A 26,295-nucleotide genomic window follows, 5' to 3' on the forward strand; every position below is an offset into this window, starting at 1 on the left:
TTTTTAAAGATTTTATTTATTCATGAGAGACACAGGCACAGAGTCAGATTCCCTGAGGAGAGCCCGATGTGGGACTTGATCCCAGGACCCCGGGAGGCCCTGGGCTGAAGGCGGTGCTAAACCGCTGAGCCACTCGGGCTGCCCCAAGTCTTCTGTTTTTATTCTTGCCTCACTAATTTTGGTTTCTCTTTTTATTCAGTGACCCATTTCCTGATTATTACTAGGTATTTGACAAATAGAACTTAATGTACTTCAATAAAATTGTTACTTTAACATTTTCAGGGACTACTTAGTAGAGGTTATTTGTGCAATAATCATTTACTAACAGAATTAAGTAGTCAAATGTCTAAGAAATATAATTTTCAAATACAAACTTGTTCTTACTCTGCTTCAACTTCTGTGTGATTTTTTTAAAAAAGATTTTATTTATTTATTCATGAGAGACACACAGAGAGAGGCAGAGACATAGGCAGAGGGAGAAGCAGGTTCCCCGCAGGGAGCCTGATGTGGGATTCCATCCCTAGATCCTAGTATCACAACCTAAGCCTAAGGCAGATGCTCAACTGCTGAGCCACCCAGGCGTCCCCTGTGTGATTTTTCTAATGGTTCTGTCAAAATGACTTTCTTTCCGATCCTAAACCAGCTTATATGATTTGTAAAATGGCAAGGGTTAATTAAGAGATCAATCACATTGCTCCTTTTTATTTACTATTTTGGGAGGAGCTGTGTCACTGTATCAGAGCTGTTAGTTAAACCATCAACATGACATTATTGCTCTGCAAACATTGAAAATTTCCTTCATCTTGACTAAGGTTTTTGCGGCTGGCTAAAAGTGAATGCAAGGAACAGACATTCACAGTTATATATATATTTTAAAGTAGACCAGTAAATATGGACATTTTTGGTTTTAGAGTCAAAATTTTCATTGCTGGAGACCAGCAGGACACCATGACTAGGGTACACCATTATAGGCTTATCAGGATACCAGCCACTCCATTTTTATACTTTGATTTCAACCTGCCTCCTTTCCCACCAGTGCCAGCCCGGTGCTGGCTACAGAATATACCTACCCTCAGCTTCCCCACAGACACCCCATGGAGGACTGTGTCATTCGGAGTATACTGACATGCCCACTTCTCTCCCACTCCTCCCTTGCTATCTGTAACCTGAGAGGAAGGAGAGATTGGAGGTGAATACAGGCCTCTGGGCAACCAGTAGGATTTTATGCTTACTTTTGTGATGTGTGCATTTAGAATCATACCTTCTTTCTCTGGATCTTTCATTAGCAGCACAGGCATAAAACATTGGTGCACTGAGTAACATGGGCCCCATAGCATTTCAGGGTGTTTTCTTAGGGCCATTCTGAACATTGCCTTGACCCTAAATATCTTCTTCCGCCTCTTTGACAAAACAATTAAACTATGCCCTATTTGCCATGTCACTCCACAGTTGATAGAGCCCTATTACTAACATCATATTGTCTAATCTTTGTGAAGCTGTATATGCCTAGTAATTTTTTTAAAGATTTATTGGTCCATTACTTTAACTGAGGTAAAGAAACCTTTTAAAATTTACAATAGTTTGTCAAGTAATATAAATTCTTTTGTTTACTTCAAAATGTAATACTCATCTCATTGTAAACAATGGACAGAATTTTTTTGTACACAAATATATGGAAAAAAGTAGACAAAAAGCCCTCATGCCAGCATCAAAAAATGCAACAAAACCTTTGTTTTTTCTTTTTACAATTTCTGAACTCCATAACAAAGAAAAAAAGGCTGAATTTTTCCCCCAAGTTTTTATTTAAATTTCAGTTAGTTATCATACAGTGTAATATTAGTTTCAGGTGTAGAATGAAAAAGTTTGGTAGCTCCATGAAACAGACTTTGATCTGTAAATAAATCACTTTCTGATTTACACATATACCTGAGCACTTTTTTTTATGGCTTTTGATGTGGCTTGCTGGCAGCATGAAGAGAAGAGAACACATGTACATGGAAACTTTATCAGTATCTGTTTTTTTCTTTTAAAATTTTAAAGGTAAAGATTGATTTCTAAAAATAAGAAATACAGTCCATAATTTGAGCATGGCTTAAGTAAAAGTTTTTAATCTCTTTTTCAGTAGTTAAAAAGTTAGTTTGCTAGCAATTTATTTCATGGGAATGAATATATCAGATGTACCTCACACAGACAGTAGGGGGCAGGCACACAGAAGTACAATGGACAGGCTGACTACTGGACAGGACTAAGACCTCAGGGGTGTCCAGGCGAGTGGTGCTGATTGTTAAGAGTTGCTGGTTTGTTCAGCAAAAGCCCAGCTGACACAGGCATCATTGTATCACACTGATTCACATTTTGGTTGCCATCTACTTTCCCCTCCCCATTTCTACATTGGTGAAAAGGCAATCCCCCTTTTCTCCTTTCACTATCATTGTGACTGTAGGGTTGGTCTGAGACTGTGAACCATCTGTCAGATAGGGGTGTTGACAGGTATTGTCTTCTCTGCCTTGGTCTGCAGGTAACCCAGAATCACCTGGTGAGAGTGTGGCACTGCTGGGCAAAGTACATGTGTAATACTGAATCATTGGTTTTAATAGTAAAGGCTCAGTTACGATGGACCAAATTATGTGAGTCAGCATATAGGTTTTAGGTTTTTGGCATTTCAACCTATGGAGAACCTCCTTCTGAAGCATGCTGCTCTGAGGCCCCTGCAGTATCTTTCAAAAGGCTGTTCTGCAGAACTGGCACGAACCTTTAATATGTCATAGCTAGAATTCTTTGTATCTGTATGATCTGTCAGTGCTGACGCCATATATCCTCTACAATCAAAAGTGTGCCCAAGGCACTAAATTAATCTTTTACATTTTAAAACAACAACAAAAAGTTTTTGTGGTCCTGTGTTTAGAGTAATTCTTTAAAACAAAGGATGAAGTGGGCTCAGAGAAGTTGAGTAACTCTTCCTGAAGGTCACCATTAAGTGATAGATCATTAGCCACTTGCTCTAAGTCCAAAGTCCTTTCCACAATATCAACAAATTGTAGACACAGAAACAACACTTTTGGAGAGAGACAAAATCCCTTAAAGAAATAAGCCTTTTATGTACATTTAGAGATGAAGCTTAAAATGCAAATCTTCCCTTGAGAGTGGGAAAGCATGAGCAAATGAGTACCATATGCTCTTATTTATTCAAAAAATTAAATTAATTTCAGGATTATAGATTTAAGACATGGTAGTTAATAGAGAAGTTCTAGATTAAAAATGCACATCTGTATATGCATATATGTTTCCTCAGAAAATATATTGTTTTGGATGTTTGTCCATTTCTTAGTTACCCATTTACATACTGTGTGCACAGTTACTTTAGTACAATCCCTACACTTCAAGTCACCATATTATTTTTTAATTATTTTATGACTCAATTTTCAATTAATTATAATAATTAACTAAATATTTAGTTTTCATTAATTATAATAATTAATTTTCAATTAATTATAATAATTAACTAAATATTTAGCCAATAAAGCACAAAAAATTACAGATTTTTGAATATGGTTCCAGGAATAGTTCAGTTTTCACACTTAATATCTGAATCTCATATTTATCACATGTAGCATGAAACTACTTCTGTTTAAAAGAATATATTCACTGCAAACAGTATGAAAAAAAGCAGTAAGTGTACTTCCCTCTGTCATATAAAGATGTGACATTTCCCTAAAAAATTTCTTGCACTTAAAAATATAGTTAATAATATGGTAATAACTGTGAATGGTGACAGATGGTAGATTTATCGTGATTATCACTTCATAATTCCATAAATGTTGAATCACTATGTCGTACATCTGAAACTAATATAAGATTGTGTGTCAGCTACACTTCAATTTTTTTTAAAAATGAAATTCCCTGTATATAGAAGTTCTAGATCTTCTCTACTTGTAAATCTAAGTGTATCCTTTCTCAGACAATAGCTTCCCCTTGGGCTTTGGTACATTTCATATAAAGAAAAATACAGACAGTGGAAATAGACATAGTAGAGTTCAAGTGCAGTAGCTCATCATGTGTATGTTGGCGGGCAAGTATAATGGGGACCTCCTCCCCTGGGTTTCAGTGACTAAGGGTGGCAAGGGTACAAAAAGTGCAAGAAGTCAAGGAAATACAGACTTTTCCCTCAATGAGAAAGATGCCATAAATCAACATGAGAAGAATGATTAAGAAAGAAAGTTTTCTGGACTCAACTCTGCAGCTAACGGTGCATTTAGCTCTCACTTGAATTTTCAACATTGGCTTAAAAAAAGGATTTCACATCAGTTTTTGTTTCTTTTGGAAAGCACCCATGTATGATTAATTGATTGCATTTCTGAAGAACAGAATTAATGATGTTTGGTTCACTTTTCCAGGAGGTGCTGGAGCCAAAAGACTACTGCTAGTGAAGGCATTTGTAAGGTCTCAGAAGGTTAGGACGGTACGAATGCTGTAAAAGGAAATAAAAGATTATTAATTGTTTTAATGTTCAGATAACCCACACTCTTCCATGTTGAGAGTCCAAGGAGCATTCAATGTGTCTCAGTGAAAAGCTGTCTGTGGTTCCTAATACTTCATTCCGATCCCTACACATACAAGTAAGGTAGTAGGGTGGGTCCTTTATTGCTGGTTCTTTCTTGGGTTTTCTTCAGTGTTAAGCTCAATAACATCCTGAATATGACTGTCATTTAGGCTTCATTGTATATTAACATCCTAAAAAAAATCACTTTTGAGAGCAGGTATATCTGGCATAATAATACAAAACAACAGTGGGTAATGACATGTAATAAATTCTTGCTATTTGTCACATACTTTGTAGATGCTTTTTGTACATTTTATCATTTAAACCTCACCTAAAACAACCATGCTATGAAGCAGGTCCTAATATTTCCATTTTAGAGATTAAAAATACTGAGAGAGAGATTTATAACTTTTCTAAGTCACATATCTTGTGTGGGATGTTGAGATATAAACCTAAATATAAAGTTGCACAAATGACAAAATGATAGAAACTTGCCTGAAGGCACCATAATGTAATAAAGACCATCTTGAAGGTTTACTAGAGCTTTGATAAAGAAATGTTGAAGGATTCTTCGAAATAGATAATAAAACTGATTTGTATTCAGATATTTCATTCTTGTGGAGATCAGAAATATAATATTTACATTGGAACTACTGTCCTTCCTAAAAACTATCTTCTGATGGATATATACTTTTAGAAAAAGATGGTCTTTGTGCCTTAAAAAATTATATATATATATATATATATATTCTTATAGTTAATAGGGGAAATATATATAATTTTGGAAACTGAAAGATAGTGGTGAAGAAGAAAGTAAAAATCACTTGTAATATCATGCCTAGAAATAGTGTTAATATTTTCTTGAATTTTGATCATTTTTTCTAGACATATGTCAGTTTTTTACTGCTTATATTGAAAACTTGTGGTCATATTATATTTATAAATTTGTATTCCTAATCCTGTGGCCTCAAATTACAATTTGAGAATTTCTTAATTTAATGAAGTAACTTCTTTTTAATGGCTTTATTACTTTCTAGTACATGGTTGGAATTTATGTAACCACCCCTTTAATGTTGGACTTTTAGTGTGTTTCCAAGTTTTGATATCATAGACAACAGATGAGGTGCTTAAATAAATGTGTATTTGCATCTCTGATTATTTCTGTAGAATAGCTTCCTAGAAATGGAATTGCTGGGACAAAGGAGCTAAGCTTTTTTAAAGGTTTTTTTTTTTTTTTTTTAAGATTTTATTTACTTATTCATGAGAGACATAGAGAGAGAGAGAGGCAGAGACACAGGCAGAGGGAGAAGCAGGCTCACCTCAAGGATCCCGACGTGGGACTCGATCCCGGGTCTCCAGGATCACGCCCCGGGCCAAAGGCAGGCGCCAAACCACTGAGCCACCCAGGCACCCCTTTTAAAGGTTTCTGACCCAAATTGCTTTCCAGAAAGGGTGTAATCTGGTGCTCTCCTTTCTCAATAAGATTTGTCAGGCTGCCCAGTATAATATGTAATGTGTGAGAGTGGTTAAGAAATTCTGTTTACAGTTGAAAGTCTCATGAGAGGTGTGAGATAGTAGAAAAAGCATGGGCGATGCAACTAGACGGTGGGAGTTAGCTCAAACTGCCTATTACAACTTGTGCCTCATGTGTAAATGTGGATGACAAAATTCTCTTTTTTAGGTGCTGATTATACTTAAATGTTACAGGTAGGAAATAGAATTGGCTTATTTTCCTAATCTTCAAAGAAAATGTAAGACTTCAGTGTTTAAAAGAGCATTCCCCTTTACCATACAGGCATACCTCATTCTGTTGCTCCTTGCAGACACTGCGTTTTTTACAGATTGAAAGTCTGTGGCAACCCTGTGCTGAGCAAGTCTGCCGGTACTATTTTTCCAACAGCTTTTGCTCAGTTCCTGTCTCTGTGTCACATTTTGGTAATTCTTACATTTCAAACCTTTTCATTGTTGTTATATTTGTTACGGTGGTCTGTGATCAGTGATCTTTGATGTTATTATATAATTGGTTTGGGGCTACCACGAATGCACTCATACAAGACAATGAACTTAATCCATAAATAATCCATGTATTCTGATTGCCACCAGCCATTCCTCTGTCTCTCTCTGTCTTTCCTGGGCCTCTCTGTTGCTTGAGACACACCAATATTGAAATTAGGTCAATTAATAACACTACAGTGGTCTCTAAAGTGTTCTAGTGAAAGGAAGAATCAATTGATGTCACAAACTTCATTACTGCCTTATTTTAAGAAATTGCCCCAGTCACCCCAAACTTCAGCAACCTCCACCCTGATCAGTCAGCAGCCAGCAACGCTGAGGCAAGACTCTCCACCAGCAAAAAGATTTCTGATGAATGAAAATGCAGATGATGGGTTAACATTTTTTAGCAACACAATATTTTTTCATTAAGGTATGTATATGTTTTTAGATATAACACAATTGTACACTTACTAGATTACAATATAGTATAAAAATAACTCTTATATCCACTAGGAAAGCAAAACTTCCTTTGACTCCCTTTACTGCAATATTTGCTTTATTGCAGTGGTCTGGAACTGAACCTACAATATCTCTAAGGTATGCCTATAATTTTTATTTGTGAAAAGTCTTTGTAAATGGGAAAAATAAATAACAATAGCATTTTTAATTAGAAAATTAGTGATATTTGGGGGTGCCTGGGTGGCTCAGGTTTAAGTGTCCAACTGTTGGTTTGGACTTAGGTCATTATCTCATGGGTGGTAAGATGGAGCCCCACGTGGGGCTCTGCACTCAGTGGGATTCTGCTTGAACAGTCTCTCTGCCCCTCCCCCCACTCATGTGCTTGCACTCTCTCTTTCACAAATAAATCTTTTTAAAAAATTAATGTTATCTGTATAGAAAAAAAAAATCTCAAGGTAGCTCCACCTTCTTCCATAATGAGTAAGTTCTTATATAATTTAAATTCACAGCCATTAATAGTCAACCTTTTTAGGTGGCCAGGCAGGGCTGCAGTGACTCCAGGTTCTAATTAAGACTGTGTGGCTCTGATTCTTTTTCCTTGCAATGGTGACTGTTCTCTTGTAAATAAAGCTAAGTGGCTCTGATTATTCAGATTCATTGCAACCAAGATAATTTGGCTTCAGTAGAACAGGAAGTGCAAAGCAAAACTACTGTTTTAGTTTGTCACAACGTGATCTTAATGTTCTACATCCAAAGACTGAACTAATAATGGAGAAAGAAGGCACTCTGGTGTTTTTATTTTGTTTTCATTCTTCCACCATTTTTCTCTATTGGCCAATCCTTACCATAAAAAATTAATATCTACCTCTTTCCAGAGCGAAGCAGGTCAAATCCTTCATTTATTTTTTCAAAAGGTAAAACGTGGGTTATTAATGACTCCAGCGGAAACTTCTTAGCCATAAAATCAGCCACAAGTTTGGGGACAGAATCTTTACTCTTAAAGCCTGAAAAGAAAGTGACATCATTGTAAGATTCAGCCATGGGTAAGGGGGGAATTGGAGAGGAGACTTTCCAAGCAGAATTAAAATGAGTTTATAGAAAGTACTACATCCCACAGACTACTACTACTGAGGTTAATAAGAGATAGTGTTGCAATATCCTTTTGCCTTTGGTTAGACTTTTTAAAAATTCACCTATATAAACCAGGGTCCTTAATTATTAGCTCTCAGAGAAGTTATACTATGGGTGGTTATTCCCAAAGCCAAGGAGAAAACTTAGCAATTGCCTAAATTTAGGTGATGAAAGCACACATAAATGACTGCTATAGATTTCCTGGGTCCTGTGAGGTATTTTAGTGCCTTGTGCAGTCATGGATATAAAAGAAGGGTACTGAAATATTCTAGTTAGTTTTTGGGAAAATCAAAAAGTGTGTTTTGGGAGCTTCTGTGTGCCAGATCCATATTTAGTTGATTTGGAGCCTATAACTACAAAGGGATTTTTTAATTTCCTTTTAACTTGGTTGCTTTTTAAAACCTGACTTTGTCACTTATAAAAGGAGAGAACTCCTGAGGTTAATAATAAGAATTCAGTCATCAAGCCTAACTACCTACCACCAAAAATTGCTCCTTTCCAGCTACGTCCAGTCAATAGCAACATGGGGTTCATAGAGAGACTTTGTGAATTAGGAGGTACTCCTACAATAACGCTTACACCATATGACTCTTGACAGCAGGACAAGGCAGCCACCTAGAATAAGATTAATAGCATTATTAAAGTGAATTTTCTGATAGTCTCGTCAATGATGCACAGTATCACGTAATACTGATTTAGCTAGATCATGAATGTGTGGGAAGAGATTACGTTTTTTGCTTCTTCATTCCGCATTGTGTGTAGGTGATTTTAGGAAATACCTAGAAAATACTTTTTTCAGTAAAAACAGATGAATAAATTGTATATGTTTAATTTTTCCTTATAAAATAATAGAGGTGAACATCATTACAAACATATCTATATAAAGTCTGATTCCTCAAATAAAAGTAGTGTTTTGTCATCACATGGCTCTTAGGCAGTCAATGAGTTTGATTAAGTCATTTTTCCTTTATTTATCAAGTACCTATTTTGAACCCAGTACTTTGAGCCATGTGTTTTGTTGGCAGACAAGATAATAAGGTCATTTATATAATCAAAATTGGTCTCTTGTCCACTTGATGGTCTCCTGGAACTTCAAAAGAAAGGCTTCCCCTTCCAGTCAAGTTTTTAAACATGTTCCATAGTAAGAGAATTATTGAGGACCTGCCCCCCACCCCCGCAATATATAATGATTAATCGTTTGATTTTGGAGTATGATGTATAGAAGACCAGGTAACCTTAGAACATGTGGCTGTTGGATATTTGGTATCTTCAGGTGAAGTAACAATCCAATTTCACAGAAGAAAATCAAGGGAAAACAGGAGAAAAAGGGCATAGCAGAAATGCTACCACTTGGATAAAGTTGAATTCTCTTGGAACCATCTGAAGTTGGCATATTGTCCCAAGTCAAGGCCACAAAGAGCTTTACTTGTAGGGTGGTGCTCCCTATTACCAATACTGCTGAGACTTACTGGAGAACCTCAAAAGGTTGGTTTGTGGGGACTTTTTCAGTAGGATTCTAGAAAATCCTGATTAGGTAGAATATAACTGGAGATGTGTTCCTCATTGCAGTTGATGATACTAATAATTATTTGAAAGTAATGTTATATATGTTCCAAAGATGATGTAAATACTGAAAGATATCAGAACTAGTACTGCATATCAATAACTCTAGTTAATATCTATTGAGTTTACTATCTGACAGGTGGCTCGTGCTAAGTATTTTATATACATTAGCTCATAATTTATAAACAGTCCTATGAGATATGTATCTCTTAAAATTTTTTTGGTGGAAAAGTTTGTTGACTTTCTAAAGTATTCAGCCCAACACATAGATATTGGGTGCTTACTATGTGCCAGGCACTGTGCTGTATGTTGTGGCAAAATGAGGCAGTGTGGTAAATGGTAAAATACAATATTTTTGTTAATAAAATGATGCTGGTCTAAAATTGGCCATTATTCCTTCTGGCCAAAGTATGATATATTAAAAAAAACCCAAATTTATTAAAATATAAAAAATTTTCAAACCACTTTATTAAGAGTGTGGGGGAAAATATCAAACTTGCTAATTTGAAAACAGAATTTGTATTGTCTATATTTATTTGAGCTTGAATTCTCTTACTAAAAATTAACAAAGTAAATTTATAATGGCTTAATTAAAAAAAAGACCCTCTTCTCTAAAGGGGAAATATTACTTGAGGCAGATTTGCTTAGCTGGTAGAATTAAAGATTTCTTATAGTAATAAACTGAATATCCTAGGTAACCAACAAGAGATGGAAAATCACCATTCATAGTTTTAAAAATATTATTTATATACAATATTTATATTCTGCTGCCTAAAAGTACACTCTGGAATGTAGAAGCATATATCTCAGGGCATTTCATATTACATACCATAGTGTCAAGCCGCCCAATGACTTCAAATGAAAAATCCACACTGCCACCACTTATTTCCTTCAGCACCTCCTGGATTGGTTCCTTGTAGTCCTGAGGGCTAATGCACTCAGTGGCACCCACCTCTTTGGCCTTTGCAAACTTGTCTTTGTTGATGTCCACCCCAATAATCCTGGCTGCTCCGGCTGCTTTACAGCCCATGATAACAGACAGGCCGACTCCTCCAAGGCCAAACACGGCACAGGTGGAGCCTGGGGTGACCTGTGTTTTCAGAAAATGCAAAAAGGGGTTAAATAATGATTACTAGAAGTGCCTAAGTTGCATAAAGTGCCATGCCTTGTCCGTTATGAGGAGCTATTCATACTCTTACGTCCAACCTTCTGTCAAATCTCTTTTGGCTTTAGTTGTTTAAACTAAGGGGATGAACTAGATGAGTGGTTCTCAAACTCTGCTGAACATTAGACTCACCTGAGGAGCTTTAAAACATCTCAATGCCCAGGTCACAGCTCATAACCAATTCCATCAGAATCTCTGCAGGTGCGATCTAGTTCCCAGGGGACTCCAATGGGAAGCCCAGGCTGGAAGCCAGTGGATTAGGTGATCTTTAAGCTCTAAATTCTAGTAACTCCCATCTTGCAAAAAAATCTAGTAGCTCAAATCCATTGACAGTCAGTTTTAGTATTTCACACACAGAAATGCAAGTTTTGGGAAATGAAATAATAAGTGGAAAAGATGATTCTGGGATACTGAAAAATAATCCAAACCCTCAACAATTAACTCTTTCATTCATTACTTTCAGTATCATGACTGGTATCACGAGACCAGAAATTAGCTGTGAAATAGAAAAGTTATCCTTAGCTTAGAGGAGAGTCTAAGAACAGGGGAAATTTAACAGATAATTAAGATAATACAGCTTGAGACCTCTGTGATCTTAGTGTGTTGTTACCCTTGCTTTTAAGAATATACTAATAAACAATAGTGCAATGAAAAATTGCATCTGTATTTAAAAATGGTTGAGATTAATTATTATGAGTATCCTCAGCTTCTGCTCTATGTAGACTGAATTAGACCATCTTCTCAAACAGATGGTGTAATTTCACAAGGAACTTAGTGCTAGAGCCACAGAAAATTTGGAAAACACGTGCTCTCAATTGCTTAAACTGGCTAGGGAGGGTTTAGTAAACTAGACTGCTATAGTCTGCAGTCAGTGTGGGAAAAATATTTCTCCTGTCCCAAGTGATCATTCTATGGGATATAATAACACTTTTGACCTTACTTAGAAAAATTTGAGACCTGTGATTGTGATTTAAAGGTGAAGATAATTATGTATCATGGTTTAAGATTCAGCAGGAGTTTAAGAAATAGGCTAGTTGTAGCTCCCATACGCACCAGCTGTGAGATTTTGGGCAGTAGCTTTATGTCTCTCGGCCTCCATTTCATAAAATGAATGGATATTGCTAGATTTCCAGTATTTTGGGAAGAGAGGCCTTTAAAGAACTTCTCTTTAAAAATCTGCCTCGTGTGTATGTGTGTGTGTGTGTGTGTGTGTGTGTGTGTGTGTGTGTTCATGGCAGGAGATGAGATGTATCAGTGAAATCCCCTAATGATTGGAATAGATGCAAAATGCATTATTGAAGTGTAATTACTTCTCTTAATGGGATCCACAGAGTGGGTGGGTTGGTGACTTTTGGTTTGGAAGTGTATCAGATAAGGCTTTGAATCTACTTTTGATCCTAGTTTTGGGAGTAGAGGATCCATGACTAGGTGCTCCTCAGAGGTGGTCCCTTCATTTCAGTTACTTTTGTTGCCTCAAAAGCTAGCTGAACCTACGATACCTGATGCATGTTGGTGCTAACAGTACAATTACTAAATGAACTCCTAGCTCTAAAATTTAGTAGTCACATAAAGAACAAATATAGAAAATAATTGTTGAAAATTATATCTTTACTTTTTCTTAACTAAGCATTAGTCACTTTTTCATCCATGATAAACAGATAAATTTTCTAGGATATGCTCTTAAATCCCTTCTGAGGCCATTTTCCACTCATAACTGATACTCTAAATTTTGTAGAGCTTTTCAGTGTTATTGTGGTAATGGGGGAAAGCTACCAATAAATCTATGAAGAATGATCTCTGATTATTGTGAGAAATTGCTCTCCTTTCAGCTCCTGACAGTCCGAAGGTAACCAGTTTTGTCATTCATCGCCATTCCTACCTTGGCAACGTTGACTGCAGACCCATAACCAGTAGAAAAACCACAGCCAATGAGACAGACTTTCTCCAGTGGTGAGGCTGCATCGATCTTGGCCACTGAAAACTCATCCACCACCGTATACTGGGAGAAGGTGCTGATGCCAAGGAAATGGTAGATGGGCTTCCCTCTGCAGGTGAACCTGATAGTACCATCTTGCAAGGTCCCCCGAGGTTTGCTCAGACTGACCAGTATAACACAGAGAGACACACAGGGCATGAGACAGGAACATAGATCATGTGCAAAACCATTGGCTGTATGAGGAGAGTATCAGAAACTTACTCATTTTTCACACAGAGGTTGCCTTGCGGGTGTTTACAAACATTGCATTTTCCACACTGGGGAGTAAAGAGTGGAATGACTTTGTCACCTGGAGGGTATAAAACAAATTCTTAAATCAGCACAGAACAGTTTCCATACCCCGATTTGGAGGCTCAGGACATAAACTTAATTTTTCTTATTTTGTCTCCTTGGACCTGATGAAGATAGTACTCAGGAAATTGGAAATAGAAATTATTTGTTTATGAACTTTGGCAGGCTCTGCATTTCTCAATCCTTACATGTCTCCAGGATCTAACCTGGTGCCTGGCGTCTGGTAGATAATCAGTAGGCACTTGCTAAAGGAGAGAATTTATGACTGCATGAATGCATACATGTCTGAGTCCAGCAGGGAGGGAAGAAAGGAGGAAGACCTTCTGCAAGGTCTTTCCAGGCTAGAAGATCTTGGGGTTCTGAACTGAGGCAGATTCCCTAAGTATCAATTCTGTACCTGGTTTTACTGTAGTCACTCCTTCTCCAATGCTTTCCACAATGCCGGCGGCCTCATGGCCTAAGATTATGGGGAGAGGCACAACAAGCGCTCCAGTAACCACGTGATCATCAGAGCGACAGATTCCTGAGGCCACCATCTACACAGTAAAGCGAGGATGATTAGATTTAGAAAAAGATTAGGAACCTTTCCTGTTCCTCATCAAACAATTTGGAATAGTCTGTGAAATAACTGTTTCTGAAATACTTAAGTCTTATTGTGTCCTTTTTTTTATAGAAGTAGAAATTCAGATCAGAACTAAGAAAATTATCACACGTTCTATCATCTAATGCTAGTTGATTTTCAGATCTTGATGAATATCCCTTTGAATTTTTTCCCTGTACAAACACTTAAGTTCTTTTTTATTTTATTAGGATTATACCATATATACTCTGGTTCCTTTTTAAAAATGTAATGATTTGTATTTATATCTCTCCTTGACAATGAATATAATCCCACTATTTGGATCACCATATAAAAAGTTCCTCTTAAATGGATTTTTGCTTATTTTCATTTCTACTATTTTCTGAATTTTTTAAACCTAAAACTAAATAGAAATGGAAAAATGTTTCACCTTAATACGAACTTCATGGGCCTTAGGGGGTGCGACCTCCACCTCTTCAATGGAAAAGGGTTTCTTTAACTCCCATAGCACAGCTGCTTTGCATTTGATTACCTGGAAATTGAAGAGAAAGATGATACCAGTTTTAAAGTCAGGGATGGTGACTTTTATTTTTTTATGTGCAACATCTAGCCCCATGTCTGGAACCTAACAGGGTTCTATAGAAATGAAGAACCTCTGACTTACAAAGAGAATAAAAATACCTTTTTAAAAAAACAGGCAAAGCAATAACGTAAGAGAAACAGAATTAACTATAATGAGACATTGAGATAAAATGGAATATATTCTTTGAGGCCACCTTTATGATTTTTTACTCCAAGCGTTGTTTCTTCCTGATATATATATTTAAAGGTTTTATTTATTTATTCATGTGAGACACAGAGACATAGGCAGAGGGAGAAGCTCCCCGCGGAGAGCCCAATGTGGTACTCTGCGGGACTCAATCCCAGACCCCTGAGATCATACCCTCAGCCAAAGGTAGATGCTCAACCACTGAGCACCCACGTGACCCTTCCTGATATTTCTTTTCTTTCTTTTTTTTAAGATTTTACTATTCATGAGAGAGGGTTGGGGGGCACAGAGGGAGAAGCAGGCTCCATGCAGGGAGCCCGACGTGGGACTCGATCCCAGGTCTCCAGGATCACACCCTGGGCTGAAGGTGGCGCTAAACCGCTGAGCCACTGGGGCTGCCCCATATTTCTTAATCTTCTCCTTAAATGGGTTGTTAACCCACAACTGTTGGCTGGTGCATGAAGTTCGAAATCGATGTGATTTCGCCGATTGCCGACAGATGTAGTGCTCTTCGCCAAATCTGTTGCCCTTTTGCTCAAGTCTCTGCTGAAGCCCAAACTATCTGACTTTATGATTACCTTTGCACATTTGCTTAGGCTGCCTTCTCTTTCTCTAGTTGCCTGTTCTCTTCCTTTGACTTTGTCTTGCCTACTGCTTACGTGTGCTACTTGTTTGCATCACTCACTTGACAGCTGTGGTAGCGCTGTTTTGTCATCTAATTTATGTGCAGAAATTCCTTCTAGATTAGATTTGCAACACAAACTGCAGAGGTTACAGCCGTATACACCTGCTCACACACACCCACAGATCCATGTATATATTGAAAAATGCGAGAAAGATGTGCTTGAATTTCTGGCTAGCTTACCCCCGGAGGTTCTTAAAAATAAAAGTTGAAAACGTTTTTAGTGCTCACGAATGCAATAATAAAACTTGTCTTCCTTGTTGCAAAGCTTGTACAGTTAAGGGAGGTTTTTCCTAGAAAGAGTTAACATAATTGCAAATATGATAAAAATTTTCCAATAGAGATTTAGCCTTTTGACAGTTTATTTTCATTATTTATGTCAAATCCTCCTACTTTGCAAGGTTTTTGCTATGGTCAATCCCACAAAAATGTGAAAATTCTTGGAAATAATACACTAATGGTAGATAGGTCCTAATTATAGGGTTCTATTCTTCGGCAAGTTACATGCTTGATCTTTAAACCTCAGAATGATGCTACCAGGTCAGTATTATTGAATTACTGGTTTTATTTTACAGAAGAAGACTGAGGCTTGATTGTAATTGACTGAGTAATTTTCTCAAAGTCACAAAGCTGACTGTCCAGAGAATAAGATCAATCCAACTTAAGAAAAAAATTGTCCAACTTAATTTTTTTACTACCTTATGGTAATAAAAGATTAACAAAGGTTAAATAATAATAACATCAACAATAATGGCAGTGACTAAGATTTATTGAATTATTTCTATATATCCAGGCACTATTCTAAGTGCTTAACAGCATTAATTTATTAAATTCTCACCACCACCTTATAAAATAGATATCATTATTGCCACTTAGCTTCTGAGGGAATATAATGCAAGAGGGCAAACATAAATGGTGTATCACAAAGCAAAAAGTGATTGATGTTGCATCGAAGGGGGTGGACTGTTTTCTTAAATATATTTGGCTTACACTTTCAGACCTTCTTCTTTTAAGCTGAGTTTTGGCATTTTTAATTTTCCTTTTTCCTAACTGTTCTTCATTTCCTAACTGTTCTTCATTACATTGAAATGTAATACCATTGTAAAGGCTAACTAGTAATGAGTGAAAATAAAGAGAATTGGAATGAGAAAACTGGTAGTTGGCAACCCGTGCAATTTCCAACCAATCCTGCTGATTAGTAGTGTTGTGTCACAGTGTGTGCAGAAACCTCAGAATCGTTAAGTTATAGCAAGATAGTATATTGTGTGATCCACTCCTAACCTAATACATGTACTAGAAACAGTTGCACAGGCTTTTATAATTGAGCAGTTAAACAACATGAATTGCTTATATTGAAGGACCACATGCATTTCTTTGCCCCTGAGAGCATATTGAACAAATAAACATGAATCCATGGAAGACTTAGAGTCAGTTATTGACGTTTCCATTGCTAATAAGGGATTCTGACTGTATCACTGTTATTATTATTTTTTTAAAAAATGGAAAAGATATTATTCCATAGGATTTCTATGGATTATGGCACAATAAGACCCTTTAAATTCAGAATTTGCATGTTGATGTTGGTTTGCTTAACCTTGGATGATTCTAATGCTTTGAAATCAGTATGCCTTTTGTAAGAGATTTCATAGTAGGCTTCAAAAGATAAAGCCCTCTGAATCAAATTCCTCTTATAGAACTTTTGTCAGACGTAACTTTCCCATGTTCCAAAAAAATAACACATTTAAATTATGATTTCTTAATATAAAGATAACTTCTTGGGATCCCTGGGTGGCGCAGCGGTTTGGCACCTGCCTTTGGCCCAGGGCGCGATCCTGGAGACCCGGGATCGAATCCCACGTCGGGCTCCCGGTGCATGGAGCCTGCTTCTCCTTCTGCCTATGTCTCTGCCTCTCTCTCTCTCTCTGTGTGACTATCATATATATATAAAAATTTAAAAAATATTAAAAAAGATAACTTCTTGATTAAAAACATAGAATTTTATGTTTGCAAATTATTCATGATTGATCATAACTACTGCACATTAATATAGGAAGTAAAGACTATTAGATACAGGTGCTATTCATTCTTGATAAAGATATTTAGGAATAGCCTTTTTTTTTTAAGAAATAGAAATTAAATTTAAAGATCACCCAATTCAACAGGAAAAACTCCTTTGTTTTTTACATGAAGCTTTGCATAAACCAATTATTAACAAGACACTTTGAAAATTATTTTTTCCTTTTAAATGAACATGCTGAGAGTGCACAAACAGGTGTTTTGTATTATTTCATGAAGGCACTTCTAGTTTCTTGCATGACCTCTCAAGTTACATCACATATTATAGTAAACATTAAATTGCCATTGCTTAACCTCTAATGTTAAATCTAGACAGGAAACTCAGCTGGATGAAGAGCTAAATTTTTTAAGAAAAAGTATTGTGAAACTCATCAAGTATAAATGTATTATAATTTATACTTCAAAATAATCTATCAGAAATATATCCCAGTGCTGTCACAGTCTATAAAATATTCTTAACAGAGGAATAGCCTATTTTTCATTGTAGTTTAGTATAATTGCATATTGAAGCACATAATCTGTGTTGTATTTCAGTAGATATTGTTTCTAACTTAGATGTGAATTTTAAATTATCCATTAATCCTATACCTCTTTTTGTATTATTTAAGAATGTATTTCCAAGTAAAAAAAAAAAAAAGAATTTGCTTACTTTTCCTGCTGTACTCATGGTTCCGTTTTCTTTTCAGGCCAGGAGACTGGTGACTTCTATAGACTGTTTTCTGCTTGAGTACATAAAGCTGATATCTTACACAGGTACTTTGCTTGAGCAACAACCTGTTCCTCTCAGAGCATCTGGGGTCTTTAAGCCACACCCATCAGCTTATTCTTAAACCAAATCAAATCAGAAAGAAAAGAGCAGTGAGCCAGCTTTCAAACCTTGACTTTGTTTGCATATGTCAGTTTCAATTAATATCTTGATTCCGTGAGGTTAAATATTACCCTACAAACAAATTTTAATCTCTTTTTCTTGGATTCTGTATTTCTTCTCTCTCAATCTCACACAGGGTGTTCAGAGCTCTGTTTTCCCATTGTGTGCACTGATCTCCAACTTCTAATCCACAGATTACAGTGAGAACAGAGAAGCAAGGAAATAGCACAAATAATGTAGGACAGAGAGTGTTCTCAAGCCAGAGAACATGTTTGATTTAGCACTCTTTTCACAGCAGGGAAGTCACAGCAAAGGTGCTTATGTCTCTGGCATTTCTGCTCTGTATAATAGAAGTCAGCATTGACCTCGTACCTCCCCATCCCAGGCACTCAGCTGGGCGTGGTGGGTGGCCATGGCATGGATTCAGGTAGACCCTATCCTAACCACCCGTGTGCACTTGGATTTAGTTTTTAACTGTCTTTGGCCTTAGTTTTCTTATCTGTAAAATGAGGATGATGACTAACCTCTGCAAGCAGTTGTCTGAGGAAAACTGAGATAATCGTGTTCAGGGATTAACAGGGAGCCTGAAATAAGAGAACCTTCCTTGAATATTAGCTACTTGCTAAGGTTTCAGTGCTGAGAACCTTACAACTTTCTTTTTGTTCTCCAAGCACCCTCAGGGTTGACTGTTCTTAATATTCCGCATGTCCTCAACATACCTTTTGTGATCTTTCAGCTTTCCAACAATTGTGCAACCAGTTTTCTGAATTAAATCCACTTTGTTTGAAATTCAGTTTTATATTTCCCTAACTAGACACCAATACAATTCCTGGCACCAAGAGTGGTCCTGGAAGCATACTCGCAAGTAAACAAAAATATATACACAGACTGAGTTGATGGTTTTTTAGTGGTTACAACTTGCTGACATAGAAAGCACTGGAACGATTATGTTTAAGGGGATTGAGAAGAAAGCAAAAGATCCAGAATCATCAACAGAGGAGAAGTCAATAGATGACTAATGGGGCCCAGTTGCTCTTTTCTATTATAGTTGAATGGAGGCCTGATCTGCAATGTTTTGTGCACTATCCATGTGCCTTCAAGTAGTTTTCCAGAGCACTTGCAAGATGTTCAAAATTCAGTACCTTTTAAATCCTATATGATACAGTCACTGAAAATGTTATGCTCAGCCACATATTCCTATTTGCACGAGGCTATGAAATTTGTTTTAGAATTTTCATCTATTTTGCATTCTATGAGTCCTAGGATATGACCAACTCTTTCGTCTTCATCATTTTTCTGGTTTTTGATTTTTCATTTTCATTTTTACCAAAATTATATGTGTCTATACATACATAAAATGTTTTCTACAGAGCCTCAGGAGAAGCAGCAGTATTGACTTTCCTACATCTTCCTACATTTACTCCTCCCTAGAAGCCACTGCTTTTGACTTTTGAAACTTACTATTTCGTTCTTTTCTTTCTACATTTCTAAGTATGTCTATATTCGTAACTTGGTTTTTCTTTTTAAGATTTTATTTATTTTTGAGAGAGAGAGAGAGAGAGGCAGAGACACAGGCAGAGGGAGGAGCAGGCTCCATGCAGGGAGGCTGATGTGGGACTCATCCCAGGACTCCAAGATCACGCCCTGGGAGGAAGGCGGCGCTAAACCGCTGAGCCACCCGGGCTGCCCCTTAACTTGGTTTTTCTTTAGACATTTCTATTAATTTCTCATTTTGTACAATGAAAATTTGGGGCAGTCATTGCCACAAAAATTCTCTTCTGCTTCCTAAAAGAGTAACAGAAAAATTTATATTATTAGGACTATATAAATGCTACTTAGAGGTGAGCCACGTAGTTTGCATTTTTTTTCCCTTTACTTAAATAATTCTGTTTTTCCCGAGGATTAAATATTGTTTTTTTTCTTTTTCTTTCTTTTTTTTTTTTAAACTAGCTTGGTTTTGTCTTTCTACCTACAACTAATTCAATGCCCAAAGTAGTGGTCTAATTCTCTGCTTAAGGCAAACAGATGCATTAAGTCTCCCACCAATTTTGTCTTTTAGAGAAATCTCTCCTGGAGTCTTCAGCTTGCTCCAGAACGGCCTAGGTGTGCTCTGTATCTGGGGCAATCTGCTGTATTGGACTCCTGTGGCTGCTGTAACAAATTATCACAAACTGGGTGGCTTCAAACTATGGAGGTTTATTTTCCCCCAGTTCTGGAGGCTAAAAATCCAAAGTCAGTATCACTGGGCTGCAGTCAAGGATCAGAAGAAGTTCTAAGAGAAGAGTCCAGTCCTTGCTTTTTCCAGTTTCTGGTGGCTGCCACATTCCCTGGCTTGTGGCCCCAAACTCCAATGTTTTCCTTTCCTGCTCCTTTCTTCCTCTTCCCCCACACTGTCTTGGGGAACTTGTAGCCTGTCCTGTCTCCCCAGTGGTCTGAAATTTTACACTGATCTGTTTTGAGTGGGTGTATTTTTATCCATTTTACTGGCAGTGACTTTAAAAAAAATGAAGATTAACTTTTCAGTTCTAGCAAATTTACTTAAACTGTTTTATTAATACTCTTCCTTCCTTACCCATCCCATTCTGCCTTCTCTGTTCTTTCACTTATTCTGGAACTCTTACTACTCAGATACTGAATGTTTTGATATTCCACTCTCATTTTCTTGCTCAGCCTCCTTTTCCTCTTTTCCATCTCTGTGTTTGTGCTCTGTCCAGTTTCCAAATCTCCTCTGAACATGAAGGCACAGGTGGCATAGTCACGGTTTGCAGAGCATTACACAGCCCCACTAGGGATTGGGAGTACTAAGTGCTCAACCTGCCCATTGAGAACTGGCACTTCATCTTTTGTTCCAGGGGTGGGGCAAGAGATGCACTGGAATCGAAGCCTGCAGTGGTGAGCAATAGTGCCCCAGCTCAGAGTGCCCTGCTGGATCCCAGTGATAAAAAATTTGATTTCTAAGAATAAGAGCTTCTACTTTTGCTAGTTTTCCCCAAATTGTCACCTGTGAAGTTACACATCTTATATTCATGGAAATGGGAACCCTGATTTTTTGCCTACCATGCTTATTAGTCTCCTGAGAAATTGTGAATGATATTTATATGATAATTGATAAGTTCATGGTCTAGTTCAGACCTGTGCCACAGTTATAGCAGATAATAACACATCTCAGTTTGCCAGAGACAATGACTATTGTCCCAGAGTGATTATTAATAGCTTACCCCTTGCTTTAAAAAGTGTGCTAGAAAAAAAAAAGTGTGCTAGATCCGATGGTTAGTTATGGGATCACCCTATTTATATTTGCTTGTGAGCCATAGTAGTGGCTGATGGATACCTTGGATAAGACCTGGATTTAGTCAGCTTCAAAAGGCTTCCTTGGAATAAAGCAAACTTCAGTTTCAAGAGTTAGAACTTGTTAATTGTTTAACCAGTAGTTCTGATGGTTGTGACCTGTGTCAGTAATATTGTAACAATTCGTTGTAAAGAGTGGCACAGAATATCACTTAGCTAATTTACCATTTTGTGAATAATATAAACTGGTCTAAGATTAGGAAGAGCAGAGGCTAATGTGAGTTTTTAAATTTGAGAGGCTTGTGAGAAAATTACTCTCAGAAGCTGAATTAGAATGAATCAAAGTCTATATTCAATAACTACATAATATTTAAATGTTTAATTTTGTTAGAAAATGATTATTACAAAAACTTGAGTAGTACCTGAAAGATTTGAAGGTGGTGATTATGTTGATGTCGCCAAATTTTGTTTGTATAAAACTTGTAATAACCTGGAAATGGGCCATTGCATAAGAACAAATAGAATTACTGGAATGGGAAAGTGAAAAGTGCAATGGTTATGCTATATCTTTAATAAAATTGGTATTTGAAGAGATCAATGCTCATAAAGATGGACTTGGGTGGTTTTTTTTCTTTTCTCTTTCTCTTTTTTTCTGACTTAAAATCCAGAAGATATTCTGTGTGCTGCTAGCATCAACAACAAAGACATGACTTTTTTATTAAACTGCATGCTAAATGGAAATTTTAGAAAATCTTTGTTTGTACAACTGTGCAAAAGATTGCCCAGGTAAGCTTTTTAAGGCATTTACCTTGTCAGCAAATATAAGAAATTTTCTTTTCAACGAAGGCAAATGAGAGAAAAAGCAAGATCATTCTTGTGGGAGTGTGGTGTTTCTGATTTACTACTCACCTGGAAATCCAGGAATTGTGGTAATCTTGGCAGAATCTAGTGTCAAGGTAGATCACTGTAGTCTCAAAACAGAATTAACATTCGTGTACTTTAATGTTAAAAGTAAGTATCTTCCTGGAATGCCTTGTCTGGAATCTAAGTTGCAGGGAGAGGTAGGGGAAGAATGTTAAAAAACAGCTTCAGGAATACGTATTTCTCCTAAGTCTAAATTCACATCTTGGGAAAATAGAACCTAAAGGGAAGGCTGGTGTGCAGTATATTCTTTTCTCTATGAAAGAGTTCAAAGGCACCCCCACCCCCACCCTACACGCTCAAATAAAAATAGCAGAAAGGGTTTAGAGTTCATGAGCTATTTATGTGACACATAGTTCCTTCTTCTCTTATAGGGACATTTCAAAGATTACAGCACTCAAGCAGTGGGTGATTTCCAAGTCTGAGGGTTCTGGGAACTTTTGAGCAAGTTTTACTTATTTATTTTAAAATTAACTTTATTGATGTCAGCTTTACATACAGAAAAATGCATCCATTCTAAGTATAGACTCAATGAGTCTTGACCTATTTATTGATAGGCCTCTAAATCTACCACAAACAAGATAGGGGACATTTCTATCATCCCCAAAAGTTCCTCCAATGCCCCTTTACAGTCAATCTACCTACATATGCTCAGCCCCAGCCAACCACTGTTGTGCTTTCTGTTGATACAGATTGCCTATCCTATAATTCCATATAAATAAAATCATGCCAGTATACCCTCTTTTGTGTTTAGCTTGTGGTTATCAGTAGCTCATTCCTTTTATTGTTAGACAGTGATCCATGACATGGATTTACCATAATTTGTGTATCCATTTACCAGAGGATGGACATTTCAGTTGTTGCAGTTTGGACCACTATGAAAACAGCCATTGTAAACACTTGTGGACAAGTTCTTTTGTGCACCTATGTTTTCATTTCTTCTGGATAAATATTGAGGAGTACATTTGTTCATCATGTGGCAGGTGGATGTTGAGCTTTATGAAAAATGGCCATGCCATTTGCCAAAGTAGTTGTACCATTTTATACTCCCACAGCCAAAGTATGTAAATTCCAGTTGTTCTACATCCTCACCAACACTTGATACTGACAGTCTTTTAAATTTTAGCCAATGTATTGGATATAGTGTTAATTTCAGTGTGGTTTAAATTTGTACTTACTTCAGGGCCACCTGGGTGGCTCAGTTGGTTAAGTGTCCAACTCTTGGTTTTGGTTCAGGTCATGATCTCAGGGTCATGGGATCAAGTCTTGAGCCAGGCTCTCTGCTCAGTGGGGAGTCTGCTCAAGATTCTCTCTCTCTCACCCTCCCTCTCTCTCTTTCTCTCCCTGCATGTATGCACTCTCTCTGTCTAATTCTGTACTATTTTAATTACTATAGCTCTATAGTAATCCTTGTGTCATTCAACTTCATTCTTTTTAAAAAATATTTGTTCATTTATTCATGAGAGACAGACAGAGAGAGGCAGAGACATAGGGAGAGGGAGAAGCAGGCTCCCTGTGAGGAGTCTGATGTGGGACATGATCCCAGGATCCCAGGATCATGACCTGAGCCAAAGGCAGACACTCAACCACTGAGCCACCCAGGTGCCCCTCATTCAACTTCATTCTTATTTTTCAAAACTGTTTTGGTGATTGTTCTTTTGAAATTTCATACAAGTTTTGGAACCAGCTTGTCTACAAAACAAAAACAAAAAACCCAAAGAACAAAACTAACCTGCAAATATTGGAATTGTGTTAAATCTATAAATCAATTTTGGATGAATTGATATCTTAACAATATTGAGTCATCTAACCTGTAAACATGGTATATCTGTTCACTTAATATCATTCATAATGTATGAATATTGACATATATGTCATAATATATAACAATAATGTTTATGACTTCAATGTTTGATACTTGTTCATATTTTGTTCATTTTATTCCTAAGCATTTCATATACTGAATGATACTGTTAATGATAATTATTTTATTTTCTGATTTTTCATTGCTACTATAATTAATTTTTGTCTATTGAACTAAATAACTTTGCTAAATTCACTTCTAATCCTAGGAGATTTTTTAAGGACTTCTTAGCATGTTTTATATGTATAGTCATGCCATTAGTTAATAAAGGCAATTTTAATGCTTCCTCTCTGATATTAGGACTTTTATTTATTTTTCTGGCCTTAACCACTAGTTTGGACCTCTAGTAAATGATGAATTGGTAAAGGTGGAATTTCTTGCTTTGGTCCCAAATATAAGCATGTGGGATTAATAGGAAGTGTGCTGCTAGATTTAGGTTTTTCATAGTTTGCAAAGAGATTTTTGGTCATGCATAAATATTAGATTTTGTCAAAATTTTTCTTGTATCTATTGAGATGATCATATGACTTTTCTCTTTTATTCTGTTATGAATTACTCTTACTCAGTGATGAATTATATTAATATTTGAATGTTAGGCCAACTTTGCATTCCTGAAATAAATCCCACTTGATCATAATGTAGTATCATTTTTGTATACTGTTGAGTTTGATCTGCTAATATTTGGCTAAGATTTTTTTGTGCATATATTCGTGAAATCTATAGTTTTCTTGTAAAATATTTGTCTGGCTTAGTTATAAAGGTAATACTAACAGTAAACTTAGTTGGGATGTGTCCTTTTTCCTCTATTTTCTAAAGTTATTTGAGTAAATTTGTTTTTCTTTCTGCCTTAAGTGATTTATAGAATTTATCAGTAGTGTCACTTAGAAATTGGGTTACTTTGTGGGAATATTTTTAATTAAGAATGTAATTTCTAAAAATAGTCATAGGGCTCTTCATATTTTCCCTTTTTCCTTGGTTAATTGGTAACTTTTGTCTGTGTCTGTCAAGGAATTTATCCATTTCATCAAAATTATCTAATTTAGTGAAATAAAATTATTTATAGTATTCCATTCATATTCCTTTAATGTCTATAGTATATGTACTACCATCTTCTGTTTTATTTCTAAATTTTGTACTTGTGCCTTTTTGAAATTAATTGATCTATTTAGAGGTTTATCAATCATATTGTTCCTTTCTGAGTTGCTTTTGATTTCATTGGTTTCTTTCCATTTTGTTCATTTATTATTTTATGGTTCCTCAGTTTTATCTCTCTATTTTTTCTACTTACTTTGGGTTTGTTTCTCAGTTTTTTAGTTTAATAAGAACCCCTGAACTGGCAATTTTAAGCCTTCATTATTTTCTATCATCATTATTTAAAACTATACGGTTTCCATGTAAGTTTTCATTTAGCTGCATCTCACAACTTTTGATATGCTGTATTGTGATTATCATTCAGTTCAAAATATCTTATTATTTCCCTTGGAAATAATTTCCCTACTTTTTCGACTCATAATGTTCTACATTGGGAGTTTTATAGATATATTGTTACTGGTTTCTAACTTAATTTCAGGTAGTCAGAGAACATAGCCTGTATGATTTTGGTCATTTCAAAGTTTTTGAGAATTAGTATATGGTCCAGGATAATGTCCATCCTGATGAATGTTACAAGTCATTTAAAAAAATGCATACTATTTTATTGTTGAATGTCAACTAATGTCAATTAGCTCAAATTGGTTGGTAGTATTGTGTTGTTCAGAATGGATTTTCTTTCTACTTTTTTCTATCAAGTATGTATATGCTAGTGCTGACTTCTTTAGCTTTAATGATTAGATTTGCCTGTTTCTTCTTTCAGTTGTAGTAGTATTGTTCATGTACTTTGAAGTGTGATTGAGTCCATACATGTTTCGGATTGCTATGCATTTTTGATGAATTACCTCCATCATTGTGCAGTGTTCTTCATTATTACTTATAATAGGTATTTTTCTGAAATGCACTTTGCCTGAAATAAGTAGAACTATACCAACTTTCTGCTGGTTAATGTTTAGATGATCTGCTTTTTCCCTCTATCTTTCTATTTTCAACCTACATATGTCTTTATAATGTAAGG

At 36.3% G+C, this 26,295-nt stretch overlaps 1 protein-coding gene and 1 long non-coding RNA gene across 3 annotated transcripts in view; one reads left to right on the forward strand and one right to left on the reverse strand.

Moving 5' to 3' along the window:
- The window catches only part of LOC140623500 (uncharacterized), a 33,910-nt gene extending 11,922 nt beyond the window's left edge, over nucleotides 1-21,988 (forward strand). Inside the window, exons 1-4 of one of the 2 annotated variants that reach the window (XR_012023115.1) lie at nucleotides 6,006-7,132; nucleotides 12,683-12,904; nucleotides 17,934-18,000; nucleotides 20,175-21,988. This is a non-coding gene — a long non-coding RNA (uncharacterized lncRNA). Of the gene's footprint in view, nucleotides 1-6,005; nucleotides 7,133-12,682; nucleotides 12,905-17,933; nucleotides 18,001-20,174 lie in introns of those variants that run through there. The other variant, XR_012023114.1, reaches the window with a different exon arrangement.
- LOC140623499 (alcohol dehydrogenase E chain) lies at nucleotides 1,780-18,141 on the reverse strand. Its single transcript, XM_072809981.1, has 9 exons — nucleotides 17,897-18,141; nucleotides 14,151-14,252; nucleotides 13,538-13,676; nucleotides 13,051-13,138; nucleotides 12,733-12,952; nucleotides 10,518-10,778; nucleotides 8,605-8,740; nucleotides 7,860-7,998; nucleotides 1,780-4,468 (listed from the first exon to the last, which is right to left on the reverse strand). The coding sequence occupies exons 1-9, from the start codon at nucleotides 17,912-17,914 to the stop codon at nucleotides 4,444-4,446; spliced, it is 1,128 nt and encodes a 375-aa protein (XP_072666082.1). The 5' UTR covers nucleotides 17,915-18,141; the 3' UTR covers nucleotides 1,780-4,443.
- Nucleotides 21,989-26,295: the final 4,307 nt, after the last annotated feature.

Source organism: Canis lupus, chromosome 33 (genome assembly GCF_048164855.1).
Source record: "Canis lupus baileyi chromosome 33, mCanLup2.hap1, whole genome shotgun sequence".
NCBI classification, from domain to species: domain Eukaryota; kingdom Metazoa; phylum Chordata; class Mammalia; order Carnivora; family Canidae; genus Canis; species Canis lupus.